The sequence below is a fragment of the Balearica regulorum genome, chromosome 1, assembly GCF_011004875.1.
Source record: "Balearica regulorum gibbericeps isolate bBalReg1 chromosome 1, bBalReg1.pri, whole genome shotgun sequence".
Lineage (NCBI taxonomy): Eukaryota > Metazoa > Chordata > Aves > Gruiformes > Gruidae > Balearica > Balearica regulorum.
In genome coordinates, this window is record NC_046184.1 from 150,705,700 (window position 1) to 150,719,471 (window position 13,772).

Genomic DNA, 13,772 nt, shown 5'->3' on the forward strand with positions numbered 1-13,772 from the left:
CTTTTATGCTTTCTTAACTTTTTCACTGTACCTGTAGCCTTTACCATTCCACTCCAGTGGGAACCTACTGAACCTGAACCCACCCAATAAAATGGCCATAGTCAGCCAAAGAATTTACGGTTCATTTGCACGGGGCAGGGAGAATTACTTAAACTTTCCAAAGAAGAATAGTTAACATACTGTAAATTCATACCCTGCCTTCCTTTATACTAATTTCTCATGTAGAAAAGCCATAAAAGCAGTTCAAAGCAAGAATGCTGACTGGCCCAGCATGGTTCACAACCAAAAGGGTTTGTGATCTTCAGAACCTGTTGGAAAGGCAGATTCTACAGTGGCAAGTATTTAAAGCATCAGCTCTTGTATGCTGGAAACACATTCCTCAGTTGCAAAATTACAGTAATTTTCTCATTCTGTGCTCTTCAGAAAATTCCTGCAGGTCTAGTAATTCCAATGATAGTGAACAAGCATTTGTACCCTGCCTTGATGGAAGGGATAATCACAGCCCTATGGGACTTGGCTTCTCAGTGAAAGTGGGATTTAAAGTTTGTGATGCTCTGTCCCAACACATCTCATAAAGGTCTTGGCAATCTTGTTTTACATTAAAACAATGCTATTTAAAAAAGATGAACTAATTATCTTTTACAAAGATAACAAAATTATAGAATATATGGGGCATATAAATTATTCTTGTTTTTCTCACTTATCTTGCTCCAAATTAGCTGCATGCAATATATATCATATTACTGGCTCCTTCTAGATAAGTAAGATGTACCATTCATAAACTTTAAGAAAATTATGTAAGACTATTGCAGGTATGAATCAACATTTTTTTCCCACAAAATATGGAGCAACTTCTACTTTACTGTAACAAGTTGAAACAATCAACACTCAAAATCCTCAATATTTTTTCTTCTAGTTATTCTAGGAACTATTCCCTAATCAGGATGCTTTGCAGTTGCTGTTGCAATTCAAGACCAGAATGAAAGACTGTCAAGACTTATCTCATTTGTAGAATATACCTAAATTCCATTGCACAAAATGGAGGGGGGCGGGAGGGGAGAATTGGCCTCTCTCTGTCAACTACCTATCTCACCAAAGCAGGGAGCTCTACGGGGGCTGTGTGCTGCCTAGCCAGAATCAGTTAGTTTCAGAAAGTCTGCGATGAGTGAGTCGGTAGTTCATTGTATTCAGTACAAACACATCTGAAAACCCTTTGTGCGTCTGCCTTGGACGAGCTTCAAAATCGATTTCCTCATAGGCTAAGTCATGAGATGACCCAAGAGTTGGATCACAAGATATATTTTCCGGGGATAGAAGGAAAGAACAGATTTATATGAAACATTGTTTTCCCTGGTGTTTTCCAAAAAAGAAGGTAAACTTTCCAATAGTCTTCTCTCTAGTTGTCCAACTTCAATCGGAGATTGACGTGGAAGGACAGAGCAGTACAGTATGGCATAGTTTAGGGTCAAAAGCTTTTGCCACAGGAGGGTTTTGAACGGACTGTATCTAGAAAGGCTCTTCTTGAAGTTGTGTGAAATCCCCATGTTAGACCACAGCAGCGCAGACGTAGGTACCCAGTTCAGAGTCTCCCAAAGTGGATGGGGAAAGGAAGATTTCATCTGTTTAGTGCCCTGTGGGGCTTCCAAAAAGTATAATAATAGAAATAATGGAAAAACAGCTACTCGTGGTTTGGTTAGGGACATGCGTTCCTTGCCAGCAACCCCTGTGAGCACGTGGAACCATATGCTCCTGCTGCAGTTGCACACCTGCATGTATTACAATATACAATAAATAATGCACAGTGAAGGCATTGGAGAAAAAAAAAAGACAAGGAACTAATTTCTGAGGTATATGTGAAGAACCTTTCTGCCTTTTGTCACTATTTGTCATTTTAATTTTAAAAGAGGAATAACTAACTTGGAAAAATGCAAATTATTTTTCTGAGAGCAGCACTTTGACTAACATGACTCTTTATTAAAATAGGTATTTTCTCATGAAACCATAATTAATTTGGTGATGTTCAAAATTTATCCAGTGAACTGTAAATAGAGTAATATGCTTAAGTTGTTTCTCCCAGGCAACTTCTCATTAAATATCAATTACTTCTCACTAAATGTCAAAAATAATTCAGACACTATCGAAGTGCATGATTGCAATAAAAAAATGTGTGCACTTTAAAAGCAGGTATTGCTCCCCTCAAACACCTACCCAAATGGCCATAAAAATGTCCCTTAATTAAAAAAAACAGAACTACAAGCCGTAACACCTGGCTTCTGCTGTTTGCTCTGGTACAACCCTTCATATCCAATGTTTGATAAATAACTGAATCGCTGTGCACTTCCATCAAGATATTAAAAACAAGGTCTTCAACCCTTCAATACCTGCCTGAGGACATAGCTCTCCGCCTCATAGTCTCCTTATGGCGACAGTGAGAGACACGCTAGCCTAATAAGAGGTTCCCCCCGCACCGTAAAGCGCCTTGCAGCAGCGCGCACCCCTCAGTAGCCCCCCCCAGGAGCACAGCCGCCTCGCAGCCTTCCTGCGTAACCTCCCTGCGCAACCTCCTCCCCCCTCAACGCAACTGAGGTGTTCGACCGCCGGCGCCGCGTGCCAGGGGGCGGGACCGGGCCCGAGGGGGCGGGCCCCAGGTGACGGACGTTCTCTAACCCGCGGCCAGCGCGGCTTAGGGAAGTCGTTGCGTTACCGGCGTGCGGGGATGACGGAGGCGGAAGTGGTTTGAGGAGGATGTAGCGGGGCTGACAGCGGCTGTGGCGCCGCGATCTCCCCGCCCCTGCAGCCAGCCGGCCCCGCCATGGAGGTAACGGGGCGGGTGGCGCTGCTGAGGAAGAGGGGAGCCGTCGGAGGGATGGGATGGGATGGGGGCGGGGGGGAGGACATGATGAGTGGGGCGCGTGACCTTGAACTGCAGCGCGCAGGGTGGGGGGAGGTGCGCGTCAACACCCCCCCCCCCACACACGCCATGAGCGGGTCGCGCGCCTCCTCCCCCCTCATGCGCAGCCCCCGCCGCGCGCCGCCAGCGGCCGTTGGCGGGTGGCTGTCAGCGCCCGGGGCTGCCGCGCCTGTCGGGCGGCGCCGCTCGCCTCAGGGCCCGCTGCCGGCTGCTGTCCGGGGCCAGCGTGGCGGGCGGGGTAGCCCGCGGGCCGCTGCGCGCCCCTTCGCCTCCTCCCCGCCTGCCCCCGGGGGCAGCGCAGCCCCGCCGGGCGGCAGCTGTGAGGGGCCGCGATGCGCGGCCCGCCGCGGTTCCGCCTGGGCTGGGCCGGGCCGGCGGTGGGCGCTCTGGTCCTGGCTTGCGGCAGCGTGGACGCCGTTGCGGGCTCCAGAGGTTGCTTAGGGCCTCCTGGTAGAAGGTGGGGGTGTCATCCTGTTTGCCGGGGCAAAGGGGGACTCAGCCGGTGCTGACTCAAGGGAAGAAACGCTCAAATGACATACAATGAATGTGTTGAGTGGTTGCTCTTTAAAAGTACCCACGGGTGAACAAACGTTCCTTTTCTACTGAGATGACCTGATGTATTAACTGTATGTCAACTGTGAAACACCTACCAACACAAACAAATAAAATCACTGATGTATCTAGAGTAGCTTTCATAAACACTAAGGCAAATCCAAAGGCAACACTGAAGAGTTTAAAATTCATACATGAAGATAACTCTCCTGGTAGTTTCTGAGTTGCACACATTCTAGTAGAGGTTCAGTGCCTCTGCTGAAGTGATCACAACCTAAAATGTGTTTTTGATGTGATAGTATGGTTAGAGTTAGTGATGTACAAAAGTTGCACACAGCTCAGAAAATAGCTGTTCATAATGGTCATTACAGCCATGGTTTGCATCAAAGTCTTATATATTGTATTTATATGTCAGTTAGGCTTTCTAAGACTATGTTAAGCTATTGCAAAAGTAAGGGGTAGTTAGCAATTAAAATACACAGAACTTGCTAAACTGTGACTTGGAAACACCTTACTGCAGATAAAGTAGGCTTTAAGTGGAAAAAAAAAAGTAAAGTATGGAAGCATACCCTGGTTTCAGAGTGGTGGAATAGAAACTTGAGAATCCTTGCAGGATTCAGTGTTGTGCTTAGAATTATACTTACTGTCTGCTTGCTTACAGCTTGGATGCACCTAATCAGTGAAAACTGTAGGGTTTTTTAGTAACTCAACTTCCTCATTGTTCTTCTAATTCAAACGGGTGAAGCCCTCTATGTGAGCTGCTTCTGGTTTCTCTTACCAGAACAGCAAAACTGGATGCGTTGTCGTGCGTGATACGTGGTTGTGCCTCTGTGCATATTAGCTTAAAGGAGAGTAAAAGTAATGTGTAGATTCATCTGACCTTACTGTAGCGTGGTGAGACGTGTGCTATCATTTTCTAAATAGTACATACAATTTGTTGTACTTAATTATACTGTGTAAGCATACTGCTTGTAGTGACAGTGTTTTGCTAATTGCAGTGCTGAAATACTAAGAATGTAAATGTTGACAAAGTTTTACATACCAAGAAAATATGAAACTTAAACTTTATAGCTTCTTTTTTTTCTTTAACGCTGTATTTATGTTTTACAGACACATTATTTTCTAATAAGTTTGCTTTGGCCATCTCAAAAAACCTCTAGCCCATGTGATACAGATAACTGTAACTGCCTTTGTCCTTGGTCAGTGCTTGAACTCATGTTTCTAATGATGACCTTTCTTATTATCCATATCAGCTGTTCTCTCTAAATTGTTAGTGATTCTCTGTTCTAGTAGTGTTTAGGTCCGGTTTGGTTTTTTCCTTAATTTCCATTATAAGGGATTTTTGCCAGAATAAAGAGAGTAACAAAATAAAAGGGAAGGGATGTGTATATATATATATATACACACACACACACACACAAACACGTAGATATATAAAAATACAAATATTTGTATATATACCCCTTCACTTCTATATACACATATGATAGTATGAAGGAAAAAGCAGAGTAGAGGTCAAAGCTTGGAAATGATACCCTTAATATATTGGAAGTCTCTGTTCTGTTTTCCTTTGCTCCATCTTACTTATGTATGTTTCTTTATGTTCTTGAGTATAGGTAAGCATATCTCTCATAAACCACTGTAAAGTAACATAGAGTCGTAGAGTCTCCCAGATTAGATCTGTGGCAGTTTACAGTAGAAGGCATTATGCATGTATGTTAGGAGTAAGGAACCTAGCGTTTGCAGAGCCTTTTCAAATATGTTTCTCAGGCCAACACTTCTAGTGCTAACCAGTGTGTTTTAAAAAAATAATTTAAAAAAAAAAAGCACAGAGGTAGGGGAGGATTATATTTTGGTCAAAAGAGCCTTGACTTTGCAGTGTCTTTTCAAATATATTTATTAGGCCAACACTTTTAGCAATAACCTGCGTGTTTAAGAAAGAAAGAAAAAAAAAAAAAGTTGAGAGGTATACATGGTTCAAAAGTTCCCAAAGTTTGATTTAACTGCTACTCCTCTACAAGTTTTTTGTTCATGCTTTTTTTTAATGAGTCTTTGAAGAACAAGATAGTGAGGCAAAGTCACGCCTTTGTAACCTCTTGCAAATAAAATGATTTTTTAGTAGTGTATCAACTCTAGATGTCAATTCAGTGATGGAATCATAAGATCATACTGGTTTAGAAATTGGGATTTTTCTATTCTGTTGCTTAATTGTACTAATCATGACAGATCTCTAGTTTTTTCCATTATCCTTCTGACTAGTCCTAAAAATATATTGTTGGTTTTCTTCTTGAGTTTTCACTATATTCAGTTACTCTCAATGTTTGCAGACTTTCAGTTAGTTTCTGTGGTAGTCTTGCATTAAAAAGTCCAGTTACCAGAGATTATGCTTTATTCTGTTGTAGGTTCAAGATGCTGGGCAAGAGATGGTGGCGTCTTCTGTCACACCAGGATCAGGCAAATCAAAGGTAATCAGTCCTCACAAATTTAATTTATTTGGATAGCAGTATTTGAAAGGGTTGCAGCTTAGCATGCAAGCTGTGACTAATAGGAAGACATAAAAGTATTTTTAAACAGTTTCCTGTATTCTAGACTTCTTGAAAAAATGATTTAGAAACACTAGGCTACGGTGTTCTTAAAAACATGAGGGGAAAAATCTTATTGATATGCTCACTTCCTGTTATAATAGTTGATAAAATATTAGTAGCATCTAGTTTTGGCAGTAGTCTGTTTCATAATGTACACAGGCTTCTTTGCGTATGTTGGAAGTAAATTTAAGCAATGTCAATTTTAGATGAACATGCTATTTTCAAAATGTTGTTCAAATTATATTACTGAATTGTAACCCTTCCCAACTAAGTTTTCCTGTCTAACTGATGCTGCCCAGTTGTGTGCTCTAGAATGATTTTGGAAAAGTACAGAATTAGGAGTAGATTCTATTGCTGCACTTGAAATAGGAGAATTGGATAACAGAACAGCAGTAACTTGGACTGTTATTGTTCTTGCAAATGTGTGGTAAGACAGTTTCTTGCCCTAAAATTTAACTTCTTGGTAGTTGGATGCTAGAATTCCCTGTTTTCTCTTTACCTCCAGGTTAGAGGAAGCTAGTTTCTCTGATATGTACTTTTTTACAGCTGGACACATTGCCCAAAGAAGATCTCATCAAGTTTGCAAAAAAGCAAGTGATGCTTATACAGAAAGTGAAGTCAAGATGCACAGGTACCTTACTGGAAAAAGAACAATTTCTGCCTTAATGATTGTTACTATCTGACCTTTCCTAATATCACTGCATATTTTTGCTAGGTAGATCAATTCCTAGGCAAATATCCTAGATGTTTTTTTCTGCAGTTTCACTATTTTTTGTGGGAGGATAGGGACTGAAGTCCTTGGAGCAAGGAAAGGAAGAAAAAGAAGCATTGCTTTTGTCAGGTATTAAATAAAATTTGATCTGGCAGTACGGCACGATGGAACAATGTAGGTTGTGCAAGAGTTGAAGTGGGACTTGTTATTTTCTGTTCCCTATATGAGTTGCAGGGATACCTGTTGCTTTTCAGGAAGCAGATGGGAGAGAGAATGTGTCTGATAGATTATTTTTTTTTTTTTTTTTTTTAAATTTTTTTGCATAATTAGCACTGTTGTAGAGTACAATGGCTTCTTTAAAATAGTTAGCTACTTTATATTTGATCGTTTGCTTCTTTAACAGGAAATTGTAAAATATACCAAACAAAATTTTGTATTAACTACTTAAAAGTATCCTGTGTAAATCTGTGCTCTCATGTGCTGTCCCTCTCTTCTCTGCTGTCCCTTTTCCTCCAGTGGCCCACTGCTTGGACTGGTGTCACTTCCCCTTGTTTGGTATTACAGTTATGCTGACCGCTGGTAGCTGCCCAGCAAAACAATAAGGATAGGGGTGGCCTCTACTAGGCTTTTCCTCACTGGGGTTATTCATATGATCTTGTTCTTCTATCTGCTGCCTACTGTTAGAGAACCGGTAGGAAATTAATATCTTTCCTCTGACTTAAATTGATCATGAAACAGAAAGTAAGACAATCATCAAAAGAATTCCTGTCTGTTGTCTTGGTTCCCAAATAAGGAAGCTTTGCTTACTGTGAAAACCATGCTAAACGTCAGGACCGGAGAATAGTAATGAATATTTGTACCCTTTCCATTAGCCCTTTATCGCTCAGTAACAAACAAAAATTGATGAAGTAAGACATCTCTGATTTGAATAGGAATGTTGTTAGGCACTGGATATGCTAGTAATTTGTTACTGTGATGGAGCATCAATTTGTGCTGTGAAATTTCTATACTTTTTTTTAAGAACTAGAGAAAGAGATTGAAGAACTCAGATCTAAAGCAGCTGCTGGAGGAGCTGATGATATTATTCAGGTAGGATTCCATAATGAGTTTCTACTGTATTACATAATTTTAGTGGAAATAAATCTACAGAAATAATTTGGCAAATTGTAAATAGCTTTAAAACTGCTATTCAAATTGAATGTAATCAGTTTTCAGGAATTCAAGACACTTCCTAAAACCTTTTTATCTTCCTCTCCCCACATCCTTACTCCACTTCTCAGAAAACACTATTAGTTCTGTGAGGAATAGTACAGAATAGTACAATTCTGTCAGCAAGAATTTTTCCTTGTATAGCTGGTTAGACAGGCTTCTGTTTTTAGAATGATCACTGTGGAAAGACTTCAGCCATTTAGAATACTTCTGAGACAGTCATTTGACAAGATCAAAAACACATAATTATAAGTTGCATGTCACAAGAAATAGGAAAGTAACTGGAATTATTTTTTTTTTAAGTGGCAAGATCATCTGTCTTTCTCAAAGTAAAGGTCATAGACAGGATACGAAAGTGAAAACTGGTAGAAATTTATCAACTGGAAAATTGTTTTTAATAATTTGGATGGAGACTTCTTTTCTACAGAAGGGGAGCTCCCCCAGCACCACCACCATGTGGTAATAAAATTGGCTGATCGGAAATATGATTTTGAACAGAACCTATTACTGATCATCATTGTTTTAGTCTACATATTCCATATCTGTCATATTTGGGCTGAAAGTAACTTTTAAAATCAGACTGATTTGTTTAATTGATAAAAAATGTTATGACCAATATGTGAATTCCTATGGTTTGCAAAAATTGTTCAGGCTTCCATTGTTAAGAAACCCTTTTTCAGTGATCTTTCTCCCTTAAAATTAGGCTCTCACAGAAAGACTGGATGTTGTACTTCTGGAAAAAGCTGAAAGTCAACAGCAGTGTGTAGCTCTGAAAAAAGAAAATATTCAAAGAAAGCAAGAAGTAGAGGTACTGAAGCAGTAGAACGTTAATAAAATACTACAGACTTATGTTTATCTTTATTTTCTAGTTTTGCTTGTTGTGTATTTCACTTTCATTTTAACCTTTCTCTTCACTGTGTTCTGTTTTACCTTTTAAAAAAATCTAAAGGCTTCATATATTAAAGCATATTTTCTCTGTACCCCATAACTTATAGTTTCTATAGGACTGACAATAAATATAAAATTCTTGCATGCACCAGCTAGATCCACAACTGGTCAAAAAAAAATTCAGTCTGTGCATTAGTAGCCTACATATGCAATGGCTTCAGTCAGTCAGCTCTGTCCTTCCGTAGAAAATACGAGATTTACATTCAGATATTCATAGAAAGGAGCCTGTCAGCCAAGGCATCTATATTATGTCAGTAATCTCAATAATAAAGTGAAGAGTGAATTGCTTGCAAATAATGAAAGCTGTAATATTCCAGATACTTGAATTCAATACACTGAAAGTAATTTGGTCTTTAATACATTATCAGAATAATTGCTAAAGCTGAAGTCTTTCATGACCATTTTGTGAAATTATGCTGGTAAACATGATTTAGGACTTAGTTTTCCTTTCTTATTCTGCAAACGTTTTTGTAATCTTGCAGTGTCTTCTGAATTGAGTTGTCCTAATATAGATAGATACTTTAAAACTATAGCAATTTTAAAAACTAAGGACTTCTAAATCTTCTAATTCATTATTTTAAACAGTTTATTTGGAAATTCTGTGTGCTAAATTACCAGTGTTTAATAACTTGCATGTTTGTTTAGGCTGCAGTGGCTAAGACAGAAGAATTGCGGAAGCAATTGGAGGAATCGAATATTGACTCTCTGAAAGAAATAAAAGCTTTGAAGAGTGAATTAGCAAATGCCCAATGCAAACATGATGAGGACTTAACAAAGCTGAAAATGGAATTAGAGGAACAAGTGAAGAAAGAAATGGGGCTGATGGAACAGATTGAATGTCTTAGCGATAGTCAAAAAGAAGTTAAAAGATTACAAGATGATGTCCAAAGGATTAAATCTACTTATGAGGACCAAATTTTGTGTCTGAGCAAGCAGTTGGAAACTCTAAATGAAGACAAAAACAAAGAAGTGACAAATCTGCAAGAAACTATTAGAAGCAACTCTCAGTGTTACCATAATGAAATAAAAAATCTGAATGAAGAGCTTAAAAAATTAAAAATTGCCCATCAGGAAGAGGTGTCAGAGTTGATGCATCGAATTGAAATATCATCTAAAGAAGATGAAGAAAAGCAAAATCAGATACATCAGTTACAGCACAATTTGGCAGAGGAGAGCTTAGTAAAAGAGAAAAATGCGAAGGATGAAATGTGCGCTCATACTGACTTAGAGCAGCTGAGAGAAGTCTTAAATAAAAATGTAGGAAACAACATAGATGTTGTAGCTACACCAGAAGAACCTTGTGTAGAAGCAAAAATGGAAGAAAAGGTTAGGCACCTGGAGCATAGTTTAGAAGAGCTCCAGTCACAACATAGTATATTAAAAGATGAGTTAACTTACATGAGCAATGTTAAACTAAAACTTGAAGAGGAAATCCGTCGCATAAAGGATGAGTACTTTCATGAGCGGGAAGACTTGGACTTTAAGATAAATGAATTACAGCTTACTAAAGAAGATTACTGTTGTGTAATTGAAAAACTAAAATTGGAGCTTCAAGCAGCAAGACAGCACTCTGAAACCACTGTAAAACAGCATAAGTTAGAGACTCAAACTCTGAAAGAGCAACATAAGAGAGAAATTTCTGAACTAAATGAAACTTTATTATCTGATTCTGAAAAAGAGAAGATGGCATTAATTTTTGAAATGCAGGAACTTAGAGAGCAACTTGAAAAGCTAACCCAGGAGAAAGAAGAAGCAGTGTCCAATTACGATAGCCTGAGAGAAACAATGGAAACTCTACAGACTGAGCTAGGGGAATCAGCTGGGAAGATCAGCCAGGAGTTTGAATCAATGAGACAACAGCAAGCCTCTGATGTCAGTGAACTGCAACAGAAACTCCGGGCTGCTTTCAATGAAAAGGATGTTCTTCTTGAAACTGTGAATCGTCTCCAGGAAGAAATAGAAAAATTGTCATCTAATCAGCTAGAGATAGAAGAACTTAAATGTAAAATTGTTAGTCTTCAGGAGGAGAATAATGCAATAACAAGCTCCATGGACCAAAAAGAGACTGCTATAAAAGAACTGGAAGATAAGATTGTTGCTCTTACTGATCAAAACAAGGATATTTTAAATGAAGTAAGATGCTTGGGTGAAGAGAGAGAAACCCTTCAGGAAAGGTGTAAGCAAGATCAAGGAAAAATTCAGGACCTTCAGCAAGAAGTAGGTGTTGCTAACCAGTACAATAGTGACCTGAAGAAAAAGGTGGAGGAATTAACAGAGAGACTGAACGAAGCTTTAACTAGCAAGAGTGAAAATGCTCAAACACTAGAACAACTGGAAAACCAGATTGAATCTCTGATGTGTGAAAAAGACCACCTTTCCTCTGAAGCATATACTCTACGTGAAGAAAATAAGAAAATCATTCAGGAAAAAGGTGAATTAAGTGAAAAGCTGGAAAAAATTACATCTGAAAAAGATGGTTGGTTAGTGTTGAAAGAGCAGTCTGAAAACTTAGAAAAGAAACTACAAATGACGACTGCAGAAAAAAACCATATATCAACATTACTTGAAAGTGAACAAGCACACAGGTCCCTTGTAAGAACTCAGCTCTACCACTTACTTGAGCAAGTGGGGTCCAGTGTTTCAGATTCTAATGAAGAATGTGATTCTCTTAACTTGTTAGAAATTGCAAATGAATGCTTGTTAAAAATGAAAGAAGAGCAATGCCATGCTCTACAGAATAAGGAGGAAGTTCTGCATTTGCAGCGGGAAGTTGAGAGACTAGAGGAAGAAAATGCAGCTCAATATATAGAACATAGATCCCTGATTCAGGATTTTGAAAAAGAAAAGGATCACTTTAGAGAAGAATTGGAAGGAGTGTTGTCTGAAAAAGAAGCACTTCAACATGATATCCAGGAGCTGAAGAATGCCAGTGAGAAAACAAGGATTGAAAATCAAGATCTTGTAGCTAATGTTGAAGAGATCACTCAAAAACTTGCTTTTTATGAAAGTCAAATACAAGAACAGCAAAAAGGATCAGAAAAGCAAGACGACTTAAGTTTCATTCTGGAACAAAAGGAAACTGAACTTAGAAATGTGAAAGACGAACTGAGTTCTCTAAAGGTTATATTTTGTTATTGAAGTATACAGACTAAACCTCTAAAGTCTTCAGAATTAAGGTTCAAAAATTACTTTCAATTCTCTTTTTTTTTTTTTTTTTTTTCCTTGGCCTGAAAGTGAGTTTCCCTTCTAGAAAGCACATGTTTCTGAGTTTCCTAGCACCTCAAAATTCCCTTCCTCCCCCCAGGAAAAAACAACGAAACAAAACCAATCATAATGCTATTTTGACAAAAGTTGCTTGTACTTGAGCCTCTTTTCCTATCAATACCCCTCAAAGTGATCATTTAACTAGATGGACTAACTGACCTCATAATCTTTCACCTCTAACTTTCTATGGCTCCATCTCAAACAAAACTCCTGCTTAATCTACTAGCTACTCCTAACTTCAGGTCCTGGAAATTGATGGTTATGTAAAACTGACAGCTGCAGAATTAATGGTCTCCTTTTTTTTTTTTTTTTTTTTTTTTTTTGTCCTCAGACAGGATGGAAAGCAGCTGTTAAAAGGTTGGAATGTTTTCCTTTCAACATAAGTATGTTTTTCAGTTACCAAGCTGATGTGAGATTGCACTTGCTTGGTAGTAACAACACAGACACAGTCCAGCTGTAGCTGAAACTTCTGTTGGCTTGTTAGGGGAAAACAGATATCACAAAGAATTTTTTGTAATACTTCTTATATCTTTGTTTATAATGCAGAACTTAATGGAGACAATGACTGAGAAAACTGATCAACAGTCTTCAGTAGCAGAACTTCAAGAAAAAATTGGTATCTTTCTTGCTATTCTCTTTGTAAACAGTTTGGGGGTTTTGGATTGTTAGTTTTTCTTTCTCTGCATAATTGTCCTGTATTTCCTACAAGCCAAGGAAGGTGGGGAAGTAGAAATTAATGCAACACCCTACAGTATTCCTTCCATTAGGGATTTAAAATATTATTAGCAATCTTAACTTAGTTATCATTTGATATTTCTTAAGGTTTTTTTCTTCCTGTGTACATGTGGCTATAAATGGTGTAGTGGATTTAATCTTTATTTTTTTAAATATGGGGAATAAATGTGTCAATAAGAATCCCTGAGGCAGCCAAAAGGAGAGGTAAGCAACACTTTGCCAAAGCTACTATTGCGTCATTGCAGTTATCCCAACACATTAGAAAACAGTTCCAAGTTGTTAAAACGTTGTGTGGAAGTAGACAGGAATATGGCTCTTAATGTTAACTGTGATGGAAGCCTCTGAAACAGAGAAAGATTGTCCCTAAGCTGTCTGTGCAGCTGAATGCTTCAGCTTCAGATTAAATTTAAATGCTTAACAAAACATTTGAACATCTCGCCCTGCTTTATATCTTGTTTCATTTTAAAGTCATGCTGGTATATGTGTTCTAATTGAACTTCATTTAATTTCATTTTTTGGGGGGAGAGGAGAGGTGTATTTTTTGACTTTCTTATTTATTTTAGGAAGGCTGGAAAGAGAATCTGCAGAAAAAGGAGAGAAGCTAAATAAAATTAAGGTTGTTGCTGTGAAAGCAAAGAAAGAATTAGATGCCAGCCGAAAAGAGGTACCGTGACTGCTTCTTTATATGAAGAACATTCTTCATTTGGGGTTCTGTTTTAATGACACACTTTTTTTTTTTTTCCTTTTTTTAAATAAGATGCAGGCTCTGAGGGAAGAATTGGAGTTGGTTCGGTCAGAAAAAGATCAGTTGTCTGCTTCAATGAAAGATGTCATTCAAGGAGCTGAAAGCTATAAG

At 38.6% G+C, this 13,772-nt stretch overlaps 1 protein-coding gene across 1 annotated transcript in view; it reads left to right on the plus strand.

Moving 5' to 3' along the window:
* Nucleotides 1-2,662: 2,662 nt before the first annotated feature.
* Nucleotides 2,663-13,772, plus strand: part of GCC2 (GRIP and coiled-coil domain containing 2) — a 29,999-nt gene continuing 18,889 nt past the window's right edge. The window contains exons 1-9 of the mRNA XM_075739153.1: nt 2,663-2,818; nt 5,866-5,928; nt 6,595-6,679; nt 7,782-7,849; nt 8,673-8,777; nt 9,563-12,037; nt 12,728-12,797; nt 13,480-13,580; nt 13,674-13,772. Of these exons, the coding sequence (XP_075595268.1) occupies nt 2,813-2,818; nt 5,866-5,928; nt 6,595-6,679; nt 7,782-7,849; nt 8,673-8,777; nt 9,563-12,037; nt 12,728-12,797; nt 13,480-13,580; nt 13,674-13,772 (3,072 nt within the window). The 5' untranslated portion in view covers nt 2,663-2,812. The remainder of the gene's footprint in view (nt 2,819-5,865; nt 5,929-6,594; nt 6,680-7,781; nt 7,850-8,672; nt 8,778-9,562; nt 12,038-12,727; nt 12,798-13,479; nt 13,581-13,673) is intronic.